Source organism: Salvelinus fontinalis, chromosome 25, assembly GCF_029448725.1.
Source record: "Salvelinus fontinalis isolate EN_2023a chromosome 25, ASM2944872v1, whole genome shotgun sequence".
Taxonomy (NCBI): Eukaryota; Metazoa; Chordata; class Actinopteri; order Salmoniformes; family Salmonidae; genus Salvelinus; species Salvelinus fontinalis.
Window position 1 is genome coordinate 749,367 of NC_074689.1, and position 14,478 is coordinate 763,844.

A 14,478-nucleotide genomic window follows, 5' to 3' on the forward strand; every position below is an offset into this window, starting at 1 on the left:
ATTGAGGTAATTATGTACATGTAGGTAGAGTTATTAAAGTGGCTATTCATAGATAATAACAGAGAGTAGCAGCAGCATGGGAAGGTGGGGGGCAATGCAAATAGTCTGGGTAGCCATTTGATTAGCTGTTCAGGAGTCTTATGGCTTGGGCGTAGAAGCTGTTTAGAAGCCTCTTGGAACTAGACTTGGCACTCCGGTACCGCTTGCCATGCTGTAGCAGAGAGAACAGTCTATGACTAGGGAGGCTGGAGTCTTTGACAATTTTTAGGACCTTCCTCTGACACTGCCTGGTATAGAGGTCCTGGATGGCAGGAAGCTTGGCCCCGGTGATGTACTGGGCTGCACGCACTACTCTCTGTAGTGCCTTGCTGTCGTTGGCTGAGTAGTTGCCATACCAGGCAGTAATGCGACCCGTCAGGATGCTCTCGATGGTGCCGCTGTAAAACCTTTTGAGGATCTGAGGACCCATAGCAAAAATTGTCTCCTGAGGGGAAATAGGTTTTGTCGTGCCCTCTTCACATAGTCCACAATCGTCTCCTTTATCTTGATCACGTTGAGGGAGAGATTGTTGTCCTTGCACCACACGGTCAGGTGCCGCCTCCCTATAGGCTGTCTCACCGTTTTCGGTGATCAGGCCTAAAGCTGTTGTGTCATCAGCAAACTTAATGATGGTGTTTGAGTCATGCCTGGCCATGCAGTCAGTTAAGAAAGTAGAGGAAGATGGGTCAAGGGGGAGGGATCTTGAGAGGAGTGGTGTGAGTATTTGATCTGTTCAAGTACAGAGGGTTAAACTAACATGTGATATATGTTTCATTAAGATTGATTTGATTTTTTTGGCATTTATAGCAAAGGTTATCAACTGTACTTAAGGGATGGAATGTAAGTCGCAGACAATTGAGGTTGTGGTGGCAGCTGCAGAGAAGTATTTAGGGTGTGCAAGACTTTATGTCAGAATAGTTACAGGGTGTGTTAAGTGGTGAGGTCCCCTCCTTTCAGTCTGTTGGCCTGAGGTAGGACTAAATAGAATTAAATGGTAGAGAAGGGTGGTGTCCTTTTTTTATTATTATAAAAAAAATTGTGAGTGTAGTGTTAGATGGTAGGGTATTTGTTTATTCATTTTTTCAAGCAAAGTATGGGGAGTTGTACTCCAGTCTAGTAGGTGGGGGTAATGCAACATTCATTGGATGCCAACCACCATTAAATCTCATCGAATAAGAAGTAGTAGTAGTCGTAGTAGTAGCAGCCCTTCAATTTGAAAACTGGAGGGCCCGGCAATCTAACGTTATCTAGTTGACGAATTATGTTCGGTGCATATCGGTTATAAAATGTAATTATATAACCAATAAAACTCTAAATATAATATTTGAATTTATCTAAATATGTGATAATACGGCTATCCACTAAAATACCTAAACTGTCCGTGGATTTTTTTAAATTGTTTTGTTTTATTGAATCTGCCGGAGTTGATTTGAACTCCAAGGAGAAAGAAATCTAGCATAGTTTGATGCGTGCTAGCCACTTCCTTGTTCGTCAAAACTGGATTGTTATGGCAAGCGTAAAGTAATGTCGTTACTAAAAAGTGAAATGTTTTTATTTCTTATTTTCAGCACTTTGGGAATATATTTTTAAAGCCGAGGTGAGCTGCGATTTTCTTCCAAGAAACATTTCCTTTCGAGCAGGAGACATCGGGCCTGCTACACTCAACATGGAATGCAGTTGCGAGACACTGCCTAGCTAGCTACAGTTGCTAGCTAGCTCTGGCTAGCTAGATGGCACATCTTTGGAATCTTACAGTCCGGGATTATAATATTTGATTTATTTGTCATTAAATTAATTTCATCGAGGGAAACATTAGATTATGGATTTTTTGGAGATTATGAATGCGATGGATTATCGTTTGTAATAGCTCACTGCTGGTTCCTGTCTGACTAACTAGTTCTATTAACTTGCTACTGCTAGTTTGCTAGCTAGCCAATTTGTTGCAAATGTTTTGTGTACCAAGGAACATAACACCGAAGACAACCAATGTTACCAAAAGTATATATCACACATTTTTGATAAATGCCTAACTCGGAGGTAATTCGCGAGGGTCGGGGAAGAAGCCCATCAGCACAGAGAAGTGCTAGACCGGAGCGACGCAGTAGCGTTAGAACTATAAGCGGTGCTACTCAGCAGCGAGAGAAACACCGGGAGAAGAGGCTGTCGTCTAGTAGAAAGAAACACAGTCACGCTAGGGAGAAAGAACCATGGCATACGGTAGGTGAACGAAGAAGCACTCTCGAAAGAGAAGGTGAACCTCGGACTTTGGTGGAATATGAAGACGTGAGTTCCCAATCAGAACGCTTTTCTCAGAGCCCTTCACCTAAACCAGAACCGCATGCTCGGATTTCGGTCCATCGATTTAGCAAAGTTGTGTTTACAGACATCAACGGACCGACATCCCGAGAGAGATGGTCTCGAAGAGACCGGGATATAGTGCATCTCAGGAAGGATGAACAAACCAGTGGTTCATCCGAGAGGAATAGACAAGAGAAGGAACCGAAAAGAAAGGAACGCCAGAGCGGTGAGAGGGACTCTTCGAAATCTCGTGGCCTTAGTGCCACCAAAAACAACCGAGATGGTGCGAGAAACAGTGACAGTGACGGCAAGAAGACGTCTACAACATTGCCGCCCATGTCTTTGGATAAAAGGGAGTCTAAACGGCACAAAAGTAAGTCACGGTCTGAAAAAGAGGCCCTGTCTGCATACAGGGATGCGCCACAATCATACCGAGATGACTGTGAAGAACTCGGAGCCTCCAGAAGAAGTCCTGGTTTCAAGGCAGAAAGTCCACATGGGACATCTTATTCCTATGGATACCAGTCTCCCAGTGGTAGTTATAATAAACAGTTTATATGTAGAAGAAGTCCCAGTTATGGGAACAAAAGGCTGTCCCCTAGTTTGACATGCTACAGCCGAGATGCTGAGGTCTATGGCGCCTACAACATTTCAAAGTCGCCCAGTTCATACTCAAGCAACAAAAGAAAGCGGTCTCCAATGAGCCCATTCAACAGGCGCAGTTCTCCAAGCTATGGCCGACATAGTCCATTTGAACAGGGAGAACTTGTCTCAAGTCCCTACGGTACCCGTCGGCGATCACGAAGTCCATACCGAAAGTCACTCAGCCCAAGTCCAGTCATAAGGTAAGCAGTCAATCAGATGGTACTGTACCTGTATTAAAGTCAAAGATAACACGCCTGGTAAAATTTCAGGTGTCAATCGTCTAACTACCTACCCGACTGTCTGATTTGGACCAGTGTTTTAGCTACTCTTGTGTGATCATGTTCAATATTGTGTTTTATGCCCTTGGATTGCTGAGTTAAGAAAGTGCCGTAAGCTCATTGCACAGCTAGCTTGAAATGTTGCAAATGGAGCCATCCAATCGGTACCCTTTGGGTGGCTCAACCCATTGGAACGTTGTCAAGGAGGCCGGTATCACTGGTTCGAGCCTAGTATGGACAGTGGAGCTGTTAGCAGCACACTGACCCCCGTTACACATACTTCCTCATTATGTAAATATGATTACACAGAAGGCCTTAGTTTGGAAGAGAGGCCATCTCCTTTTCAAAATGCAAGATGGCTTAAGACAACAGAACGCTTACAACAGATGGCCTACGAAGTGTTGAATTAACTTGGCACATGGAAACGGTGACAGTAACAGCATGCACATTTGGCTTATCAATAGTAAGTAAGCGCTTGACTGGTACTCTGTCATGGGGCCGCTAGGTGCTTTAAATGCTGCCTGCCATTGTATCAGTACCCAAATGTACAAGTGCAATGTATCTAGATACCCATTAACGCATTGTAACATGATCAAAAATGTTAGCTAGCTAGTCACTTCGATGCATTCCATACATTCTGACGGATACATTATTTCTGCTGCTTGTCATGTTGTGTGCTGACTTCATCCACAGGAGCCACTGGGAGACACCAGTTTCAAAATCCTTTGCTTTGGTTGACAAAAGTTATGCAACACTGGCTTGAGGGAATTAAATGTGAATGGTTACAAAGTTAATATTTGGAATCATCCATTTTCTTTGTTTTTATTTACTAAAGTTTCAATGTTTGAAAGAAGGCTACACAGTGGACTATACGTGCCACCTTCAAGGCTCCTGACTGCAAACATTTTAGTCGCACCCTTTAACTTGGCTGTGCGAGTAGAACATTTCATCGGTTGCATCAGTGCAAGCTGCACATTCTACATGGTCACCTCACTCAAAACGTCCTATTTTTTAGGAGGCTAAAATCCTCATGATTCCAGTAATGAAAGTGTCTGCCTGTCGCGGTACCCGTTTCACTAGGGTCTGCTGCTGTGTCGAGTGAGCCTCTCGCCCCTTTCCCGGGGGGAAAAAAATGCTCTGATTTGTATAACATTTTAAAATCCAATTGCTGGCAAAGCACTGCTTTCCTGTTGACAGCTTGCTGTAGGTATACTTTTTATTTCTCAGCTCTCAATTTTTAGCTCAGTAGCAATTATTTACAACCGTTATATTTTATATTCATGTTTCCATGTTAAAGGACCCATGAGCACCAACGTGAAGTATGTCAAATTGGGTGTCAAATGAAAGCCGAGTCTATTTAAAAAAAAATATTAAGGCATATATATGCTAGGGATGTGACAATTTTAAAGTTTGCATTTCCTTCTCATTTAACTTCTCAAAATATTGCCATACAGGACTCCGCTGCTGTCGTTTGCGTTTCTTTTTTGTTTTTCAGGGATTCGATCTTGCAACCTTTCAGGTTACTAGTCCAACGCTCTAACCACTAGGCTACGCTGCCGCCCCGATTGCACGGGCAGGCACGACTTCAACACCATCCTTAAGTTTGCCAATGACGCAACAGTGGTACATCACTGGGGCCAAGCTTCCTGCCATCCAGGACCTCTATACCAGGAGGTGTCAGAGGAAGGCCCTAAAAATTGTCAGACTCCGGCCACCCTAGTCATAGACTTCTCTCTGCTACCGCATGGCAAGCGGTACTGGAGTGCCAAGTCTAGGTCCAAGAGACTTCTAAACAGCTTCTACCCCGAAACCATAAGACTCCTGAACTAACAAATAGCCCGGGTAGATGACTACGACTATTTGCATTGACCCCCCCACCCCCCTTTCCACACCACTGCTACTCTGTTGTCATCTATGCATAGTTACTTTAATCAACTCTACCTACATGTACATACTACCTCAACTAACCGGTGCCCCCGCACATTGACTCTGTACCGGCACCCCCCTGGGTATATATATAGTACGGTTTGACCATCTTGATACTCAGGAGCCAGTATACACTTCCCCAAAATAGTCTGACAATTCTAGAAATCTGGCATTAAATTTGATGTTTTTGTTGATAATAAAAATAAAAAGTGCTTCTCGTTGAATGACAAACACTTTATTAACCCTTAGCCTACAATTTCCGCAGCCCCGTGGCAATCGATTTAATAACATCCCCATCAAAATCCGTCTTTTTAAGATTGGGAGATGCTTTTTTTGCATGGGCTGCCTCTCAATCCATTGTCTGAAGGTCCCCAGTACCAGCAACAATAAAAAATGAATGGAAGTATATATGGAGATAGTTTAATTAGTGAATCAGAGCTGCTTACAGATCGAATGTCAGAGCAGCTTACCGATCACTGTACCTGTACACAGCCCATCTGTAAATGGCACAACCAACTACCTCATCCCCATATTGTTATTTATTTTTTGCTCTTTTGCACCCCACTATCTCTACTTGCACATCATCATCTGCACATCTGTCACTCTAGTGTTAATGCTAAATTGTAATTATTTTGGCACTATGGCCTATTTATTGCCTTTACCGCCCTAATCTTACTACATTTGCACACACTGTACATAGACTTCTCCATTGTGTTATTGACTACGTTTTCTTATCTCATGTGTAACTCTGTTGTTTTTGTCGCACTGCTTTGCTTTATCTTGGCCAGGTCGCAGTTGTAAATGAGAACTTGTTCTCAACTGGCCTAAATAACTAGTTAAATAAAGGTGAGGGGGGAAAAGGGGTGGTCTTAAAATTCAAAATCAAATAGCTAAATTCTCCTTGGTATGACCATCATAAAAAAAATTCTATATGTTAGCTTAGAATCTACGTCATCACGCCCAGCATTTTATCCACAACAAGTCAATTTGATGGCAACGCATCTCTTGTGGGGAAAAAGTGCATGTTTTCATGCTGATTTAAAAAAATATATATTTGCATAAATCTGTCGTCAATTAGATGGAAACCTAGCTACTCAGAGACATTGGTATAAATATGAGGTCAGGGTGGAATCTGGATTGCCTGAGAGAGCTCCGCTTTGTGAAAAAGTTTAGTACAACTGTTTTACTAGATTGTGATTAAGGTTGTAATGATGCTTTTAATGGCTCTGAATATAAATTTCCATTTCAGTAGTCTGCTAGATTTGCACTAGGTAGACATTATGCATCTTTTTAATGAGAACTTTTCTCCTGTGATAAAGGTTCATCATACAACCTGTATGTCTCCTTTCTCCAGGCGATCTGGTAAGTCTCGAAGCAGGAGCCCGTATTCCTCCTCGAGGCACTCCCGCTCACGCAGCCGCCACCGCCACTCTGGCTCCCACAGTCGACCTTCCAGCCTCTCCCCCAGCACTCTGACCTTCAAGAGCAGCCTAGCGGCCGAGCTCAGCAAGCAGAAGAAGGCAAAAGCTGCCGAGGCAGCTGCCCGAGCCAAGAGCTCCAGCAACGCCTCCAATTCCACCAAGGGCACCTCTACAGGCTCCCACCAGCCCAGCCCCAAGGCCAACCCCACCATCAAGATGGGCCGGCCCCCTTCCCCGCCGCCTCGCGAGAAGGATCCCAGGACCCCTGTGTTGAGCCAGCCCCAGTCCCCTGCAGACAGGTCCTCCAAGAGGACTACAGAGCCCCATCAGCCCAGCAGGGACAGAGAGTGGCACCCCTCGGTGCAACAGGACAAGAGGAAAGCACCAGCATCCGGACAGGGCAAAGAGAAGGGGCGAGTAGCTGCCCCGACTGCCTCTACACTGACATCTCTACTCCTGCCCCTGCACGTCCTCGAGCACTTAGGTGGAGCAGACGGGTAAAGGGAACGTAATAGAAAATAGCTTTTATTATCATTTTCATCGCTCCACCTCTCTGTGCTGTTCCATAGCCTGACTTCTCATTCTCTTCTTCCCCTGTGCAGCTTGAAGGAGGTCTTACCTTCACTCTCAGGGAAGAAGCCAGCAGAGCATCAGAAGGCCCACCACCTCCTTGCCGACCTGCCCCTTCCTCCTGAGCTCCCCGGTGGCGGCGCCTCCTCCCCCCACAGCCCATACAACGAGAAGAAGACCACCACGCTTCACCGCCGGCCCAAGTATGTCTGGGCCCCTTGGCCTTCCGTGTCTGCTCTGTGGAACCATTATACTCACCCTACCTCTTCCATGGTCTATGCTTCTTAGTGCTCCTTGAGTTTCTACTGCCTGGTGTTGACCACCACTGCTTGACCTAATCTCTAGTTGGTTTGTTTGTCTCCCAGGATCTGCGGTCCACGTTTTGGGGAGATCAAGGAGACTGAGATAGACTGGGGGAAACGGTGCGTGGACAAGTTTGAGATTATCGGCATCACGGGAGAGGGCACCTACGGCCAGGTGTACAAGGCAAAAGACAAAGACACAGGTGAAGACTACTTGATGCTTTCTTTTCTCAACATTTCATGTAGATCATAGGCTACGCCCTATCTTCCTGGTAGCTCATATTATAATAATTATTTCACGATCAACATTTTAAAGCAAAAACTCACTCTACTCCAAATGTAAGTCTTTCTATACCCTGTGTATCAATTATGTATGAACATGTTGTAGCAGGATCAAGGGTGTGGGGTTTCCACATCACCAGGTTCAATAACAAAACAGGCACCAGTAGCCCAAATAGAATGCAAAGGGGAAGTTTATTGGGGATTTTGGTACACGGGGAAAGAAGGGGGAATTCACCCGTCACCTCACAGTCCACAAGCCGTTCCGTTTCCCAGGGGTAATCCTCACACTCGGGTCCTCGGCCAATCTGGTCCGGTACATGGGGGTTAGTCCGACAGTCCAGGTCACAACGGGCAATCACCCAGATTTTGCTCTCGTTTCTCTCACTCTTCATACCTCTTGTCTCACCTCCTCTGCCCCTTTGTGTAGGCTGCTCCCTTCTTTACCCCCAAGCACTCCCTGGCGTAACAATTCAGTCCTGCCTCGTTGGGGGCAGGAAGTCCATATAAGGCTTGTGGGTAGAGCCAGCGACCTGCATGCTATCTTTCCTCAATTCCCACTCCCCTCACCTCTCCCTGCCGTCTGCCACAGTGTATTTTATAATATACTCTGCCCTTTATCTCTATCCCCAATGGTGTAGCTGAGATGGTGGCCTTGAAGAAGGTGCGTCTGGACAACGAGAAGGAGGGCTTCCCTATCACCGCCATCAGGGAGATCAAGATCCTCCGGCAGCTCAACCACAAGAGCATCATCAACATGAAGGAGATAGTCACCGACAAGGAGGACGCCCTGGACTTCAAGAACGACAAAGGTCCATATGACAAAACCCTCTGTATTAGCATGTCCGCACTCCATTCCCTAAATAGTGCACCACTTTTGACCAGAGCCCTATGGGACCTGGTCAAATGTAGTGCACTATAGGGAAAAGCATTTGGGACGCAGTCCATGTGTCTGCATTTATGTTTGTCCATGCATCTGTTTCCCTTCTATATGATCCATCCTCCTCCTACAGGTGCATTCTACCTGGTGTTTGAGTATATGGACCATGACCTGATGGGCCTCCTGGAGTCAGGCCTGGTCCACTTCAACGAGAGCCACATCAAGTCCTTCATGAGGCAGCTGCTGGAGGGCCTTGACTACTGCCACAAAAAGAACTTCCTGCACAGGGACATCAAGTGCTCCAACATCCTGCTCAATAACAAGTGAGTGCTCCTCGGGATAGCTAGCCTCCTGGTCCCATATCTGTCGGTGCTGTCTTGTCAACTCCTATGGTCATTGTCACGCCAAAGCACAAGCAGCTCTGGGACCAGGCTAAAGGATAGCCAATGTCAAAGAACCTATTTCTATCCACCGCGGTGGCAGTGTCTGACAGAAAGGGTTTGGAAGTCAAGTTAAAGCAGTGTTCTGTTCTCTCCGCCAGGGGTCAAATAAAGCTGGCAGATTTTGGACTGGCTCGACTTTATAACTCTGATGAGAGGTAAGTGTCCCGATATGGCTTACAGTTGATTACTGCCCATAGTTATTGGATTTTCAGATGTATTACTGTTTATATGTTTCATCAAACATATAGGTCTCAACTGTGTTTTGTTGTGGATGGTATTAGTATTACACTGATGCATTTGTCATTTTTCTGTCCCTGTCTTGTAGCCGCCCGTACACCAACAAGGTGATCACCTTGTGGTACAGACCCCCTGAGCTTTTGCTGGGGGAGGAGAGGTACACACCTGCCATTGACGTGTGGAGCTGCGGGTGAGAGACCACATACGTTGCGTTGACATTCGGTGTGGTGTGTCACTGGCTTGTGAGAGTCGTGATTCTTGAACAGATGATGGGTCATGGTTCTATAAAGATGATCATGTATTCATTCTGGTTTTGTCTGAAATCCAGGTGCATTCTGGGGGAGCTGTTCACGAAGAAGCCCATTTTCCAAGCCAACCAGGAGCTTGCCCAGTTGGAGCTGATCAGGTACGTTGTGGTCAGAGGAAAAGGGTACTATAAATCCGTCATTGTCTTATTCTCAGTATTCGTTTAAAGATTCACTATTAAGAAATTGCTCTGTCATTTCCTGGTTGCTAAAATTCTAATAGTTCGCCTAATTTCAGTGACAAAACAAGAAAATAAAGAGTAGAGCAGGGCTCTCCAACCGTGTTCCTGGAGAGCAACCGTCCAGTAGGTTTTTGCGCCAACCCTAATCTAACGCACCTGATTCTAATAACTAGCTGATTGATAAGCTGATTCAGGTTAGTTACAACTGGGGCTGGAGCAGAAACCTACAGGAACAGGGTTGGAGAGCTCTGGTGTAGAGAATCATTGTACCATCTAAACTGCTGTGAAATATATTTTCCATAACCAGAAATATTGTATTTTCAGCTGTTTTGAAGCTGGTGTACAAAACTGAAAGTAAAAGACGCAAAAACAAGAAGCATAGAAATGGCACACACAGAACAGATCTACCACTTCTTAGATTTGCGTTCAATGATCGACAGATCTATGACTCACATTTCTATGTGAATTTTATCAGGTCGCCCAAAAATGTACATATTGAAGCTTTAACTGTTTGAAAGGCCTTCAGCTATCTCATATGACAGTATTCCTGATGGGGCACAATATTGAACTCTAGCCCAAACTGATGACTTCTCTCCCTTCCAGTCGTATCTGTGGCAGCCCCTGCCCCGCCGTGTGGCCAGACGTCATCAAGCTGCCCTACTTCAACACCATGAAACCAAAGAAACAGTACCGGCGGCGGTTACGAGAGGAGTATGCTTTGTGAGTCAATCAGCTGGTTTGAATTCAGTAAATGGGTTCGTCATTGACGTATGAAAATAATACACGGCATTATCCTTTGGCTGTGTTTGACTAATCACTTGGTCTTTCTCTCTGGTCAGTATTCCACCCTCAGCCCTGGACCTGTTTGACCACATGATGTCCCTGGACCCCAGTAAGCGCTGCGCGGCCGAGGCGGCGCTAAGCAGTGAATTCCTCAAAGACGTGGACCCAACCAAGATGCCCCCACCAGAGTATGTTTGGGAAAAGTTGTTACTCCTCAGTGTCTGTGATCCATCACTGTAGAATGTACACTACCGTTCAAAAATTTGGGGTCACTTAGAAATGTCCTTGTTTTTTTAAAGAAAATCACTTTTTTTTGTCCATTTAAAATAACATCAAATTGATCAGAAATCCAGTGTAGACATTGTTAATGTTGTAAATGAATATTGTAGCTGGAAACGGCAGATTTTTTTAATGGAATATCTATATAGGCGTACGGAGGCCCATTATCAGAAACTATTACTCCTGTGTTCCAATTGCACGTTGTGTTAGCTAATCCAAGTTTATCATTTAAAAAAAAAAGCTAATTGATCATTAGAAACCCCTTTTGTAATTGTTAGCACAGCTGAAAACTGTTGTTCTGATTTAAAGAAGCAATAAAACTGGCCTTTAGACTAGTTGAGTATCTGGAGCATCAGCACTTGTGTGTTCTATTACAGGCTCAAAATGGCCAGAAACAAAGCACTTTCTTCTGAAACATTGTCGTTCTGAGAAATGAAGGCTATTCCATGCAAGAAATTGCCAAGAAACTGAAGATCTCGTCCCCATTGCTCTTTTCCAGTCTCCCCCTGTGGCAGGACTGCCACGAGTTGTGGAGTAAGAAGCGGCGGAAACAGAAGCAAATGCCAGAGGAGCTATCAGCTCCCAAGGCCCCCCGTAAGGAGCTGGGGCTGGGAGACGACAGTCGTAGCAACACCCCCCAGGGCTTCCCTCCGCCCGGGGGGCTCAAAGCCCAGCCTGGGGCTGCCTCGGCCCTACTGGGTGAGTGAATGGGTCTCTAGTCTAGTACCGCAAAGTCAACCCACCATACTTGCCTCATGCCTTGTCAGTTACACACTAACAACAACTTGGAGTGAATTAATAGTTACTTTTTAGTAAATCGTTTTCTTTTGTCTCCCGTAGACCCAAAAGGTCCCAACTGCCAGCTGACCCAGGAACAGCTGGCGGTCCTCCTGAAGCTGCTTGGCCAGTCTAAGAGCACTGTCAACGCAGCCCAGATCGCTAAGGTCAACTCTGAGACACTGCAGCAGCTCTCCAAGGTCCTGCCACCAGCGCCCTTTGACTCCAACCAGCCCCCAGAGCCACCCCCTCCGCCCAAGCCCCCTCTGATGGGTGGAGCGCCCCGCACGCCCCCCATGCCCAAGCTCCCATCACCACCTCCCTCGTCGGTTTCGCAGGGGAAGACTGAAGGTGAAGCATCGTCAGCCACCCAGACAGCAGTCACCATGCTGCTGGCCCAGCTCCTCCAGGCCCAACAGAGGCAAGAGGCCAGGGACGAGGCAGTCGGCAGAAACCCACTAGCAGGACGGCCTCCGCCACCCCCTGAGCCCAAGCAGCCCCCAGAGCCCATCCCTGTCTCTCCAGGTAACTACACTCATATATAGACATTTTGCTAGTTGTGACTGTTGTGACCATCCAGTAGGCTTATCTGTCTCTAATTTCTCTACACAATGAATTTAATGTTGGATAGAACTCCAACTAGAACTATCCCTTTGCATTGAATTAACATCATGTCTTGTGCTTTTCCCCCTTAGTGTCCGAGGGGAGTGGCGTTTCCTCCAGACCCATCCTACCCCCTGACCAGAGACCCCCTGAACCTCCAGAGCCCCCTCCCTGCTGCGAGTACCTGGACTACCGGCAGAAGATAAAGCCCAAGACTGGCCACCTGCCGCCCATGCTGACCTCAGGTGTGGCCGGTGAGGAAGGAAGGTTCCCGGAGCAAGTTTACTCACCACACCCCGGCGCAGAAGGACCGGGCTATGGCGGTGACTACAGCCGCCCACCCCCTCCACCCTTCCCTCCTGCAGGTTTTGGCGACAGCTACATGGGCCACATGCTGGGGGGTGGCCTGCCCCCCCACGCCCTGAGGGAGGTGTTCACCAGCAGCGCTCCGACCCCCGGCTCATCCTCAGCTGCCGGGTCCCTGGCCCCCTCGCTCCAGGAGCCCTACCCTTCAGGCACAGGGGGAGGTAGAGGTGGCAGTAGCATGGTGTTCAGCGGGGACAAAGACCACCGTTTTGAGTACAATCAAAGCCCCTCCTTGCTTATGGAAGGGCAGGTCAACCCGACCACCATCCAGCTCTACAACCATGCCACCCCTCCCACACCCATCCCACCTCCGGGCCAGTCCTGGGGCTCCCCTTCCCAGTCCGGGGCCCCATCTATGCCCCTTGGCTTCAACACAAATGTGAACTCAACAGCCATCCGAGGGCGAGGCCTCCCCTTCTGATTGGCTGTGGCATAGTGAACGGAGCGGGGTGTGACGATGGAAACACCCCAGACTTGAGGACTCAAAAGAAACTGAGCCCAAACCCTCTCAGGCTGACCAGAGGGATCTGGAAATGCACACCTGATTTGTAATAATTTAAAAAAATCTGTGTCAAGCATTGTAGTCCTAATTTATCTGGAATGTGGGGTATGTTGCAGAAGGAGGGGGCTTTTCCTGCTCGTACCTTTTTGTATTTTTTTTTGCAATCTATTCTACTTCTGTCTTTTAAATTAAACATACCTTTTTCGAGTGTACATTTACCAGGCTAGGTATGCGTTTTAAATATGTACTTTAGCCGTTCTTTAATTACTCCCGGACAGACTATTATTAATATTTTTTGCACTACTGACTAAAGAAGGCGAGAACAATTTAGGTATGAAATGAATGAAGTGCTATATCTGCACAATTATAAAAAGACCAGTTATGTCGTTTTTGGGTGTTAAGAATATGTTGCAACCAGGAGGTCTCAGTTGATAGGGCTTCTCTGGGCTTGTTTTTGATGAAAAGTTCAAGTGTTATTGTCACATCCACAAGTACAGTGAAATGGGTAACTTGCAAGCTCTACCCAACAGTGAAGAGATCATTGGTTCCAGAAAGACTGGTAAGCACTTGGGTGAATGCAGTAAAACTGATAGCTACTGAATGACTTGATGAAAGGCTGTGTTCACTTTAAATTCCACAAGCCCTCTGCCAATTGCCATTGTAAAATCGTATGTAAACAAAAAGAGATGTAACCCAAGTTCAAAAAGGAGACAAGCAACTGTCCTTTTGTACTAAAATGTGATTTTTTTTTTCTCCATTTGGCAAATGTTTATTAAAAAAATGCCAACAATGCTTTCTTTGAGTGTACTTTTTTGATGAACGACCGTCATGAGGTATCATCAGTTTCTCTAAACACAGAGTTGCAACATCGCAGGACTTACGTGAATGCTTGCGAAACAGACCAGGCCGGGGTTTGAGAAGTCAATGGGAAAAGTGAAAAATCCTTCCTTTTTATTTAATTTTCTCAGTCTAAAGGCACAACCTAGATTCCAGTCGATGTATTAAATCGTTGAACATGTTACAACTGCAACCTTGTGAAAGTGACAAACTAACACTTTAATTTTCATGAGCTTTTATATCAAACGAGGTTATGATTTGAAAGCCTGCACAGGTGCAGTTTGGCGCGAGACGACCATTAGACCTGATGACGCCTACAAGTGTGATCTGGGATTTCTATTGGAGAAGTAGTTATAGCCTGTCTTCATACTGTACTGTCTTTGTTATCATACCTGAACATACTAACCACTGGAGTGCAGTGTAAGTCAACCAACAACTGAGCAAAAATGTGACAATTGTCTGAGAAACAGACCATTTAAATTCATAGCCTAGAAAAGACAAACGGATGAATGACAGTGATTAGATG

At 46.0% G+C, this 14,478-nt stretch overlaps 1 protein-coding gene across 1 annotated transcript; it reads left to right on the forward strand.

The window, feature by feature from the left end:
• Nucleotides 1-1,236: 1,236 nt before the first annotated feature.
• LOC129822720 (cyclin-dependent kinase 13-like) lies at nucleotides 1,237-13,907 on the forward strand. Its single transcript, XM_055881056.1, has 14 exons — nucleotides 1,237-3,182; nucleotides 6,541-7,104; nucleotides 7,210-7,380; nucleotides 7,543-7,682; nucleotides 8,400-8,570; nucleotides 8,772-8,961; nucleotides 9,180-9,236; nucleotides 9,407-9,508; nucleotides 9,647-9,724; nucleotides 10,409-10,525; nucleotides 10,645-10,776; nucleotides 11,367-11,566; nucleotides 11,708-12,169; nucleotides 12,340-13,907. The coding sequence occupies exons 1-14, from the start codon at nucleotides 2,062-2,064 to the stop codon at nucleotides 13,032-13,034; spliced, it is 4,200 nt and encodes a 1,399-aa protein (XP_055737031.1). The 5' UTR covers nucleotides 1,237-2,061; the 3' UTR covers nucleotides 13,035-13,907.
• Nucleotides 13,908-14,478: the final 571 nt, after the last annotated feature.

Bases quoted from the DNA above. Each gene is read 5' to 3' on its own strand.
- LOC129822720 (XM_055881056.1), top strand. From the start codon at position 2,062: ATGCCTAACTCGGAGGTAATTCGCGAGGGTCGGGGAAGAAGCCCATCA. The intron at 3,183-6,540 runs GTAAGCAGTCAA...TCCTTTCTCCAG, and splicing joins AGCCCAAGTCCAGTCATAAG to GCGATCTGGTAAGTCTCGAA. The intron at 12,170-12,339 runs GTAACTACACTC...TTTCCCCCTTAG, and splicing joins GCCCATCCCTGTCTCTCCAG to TGTCCGAGGGGAGTGGCGTT.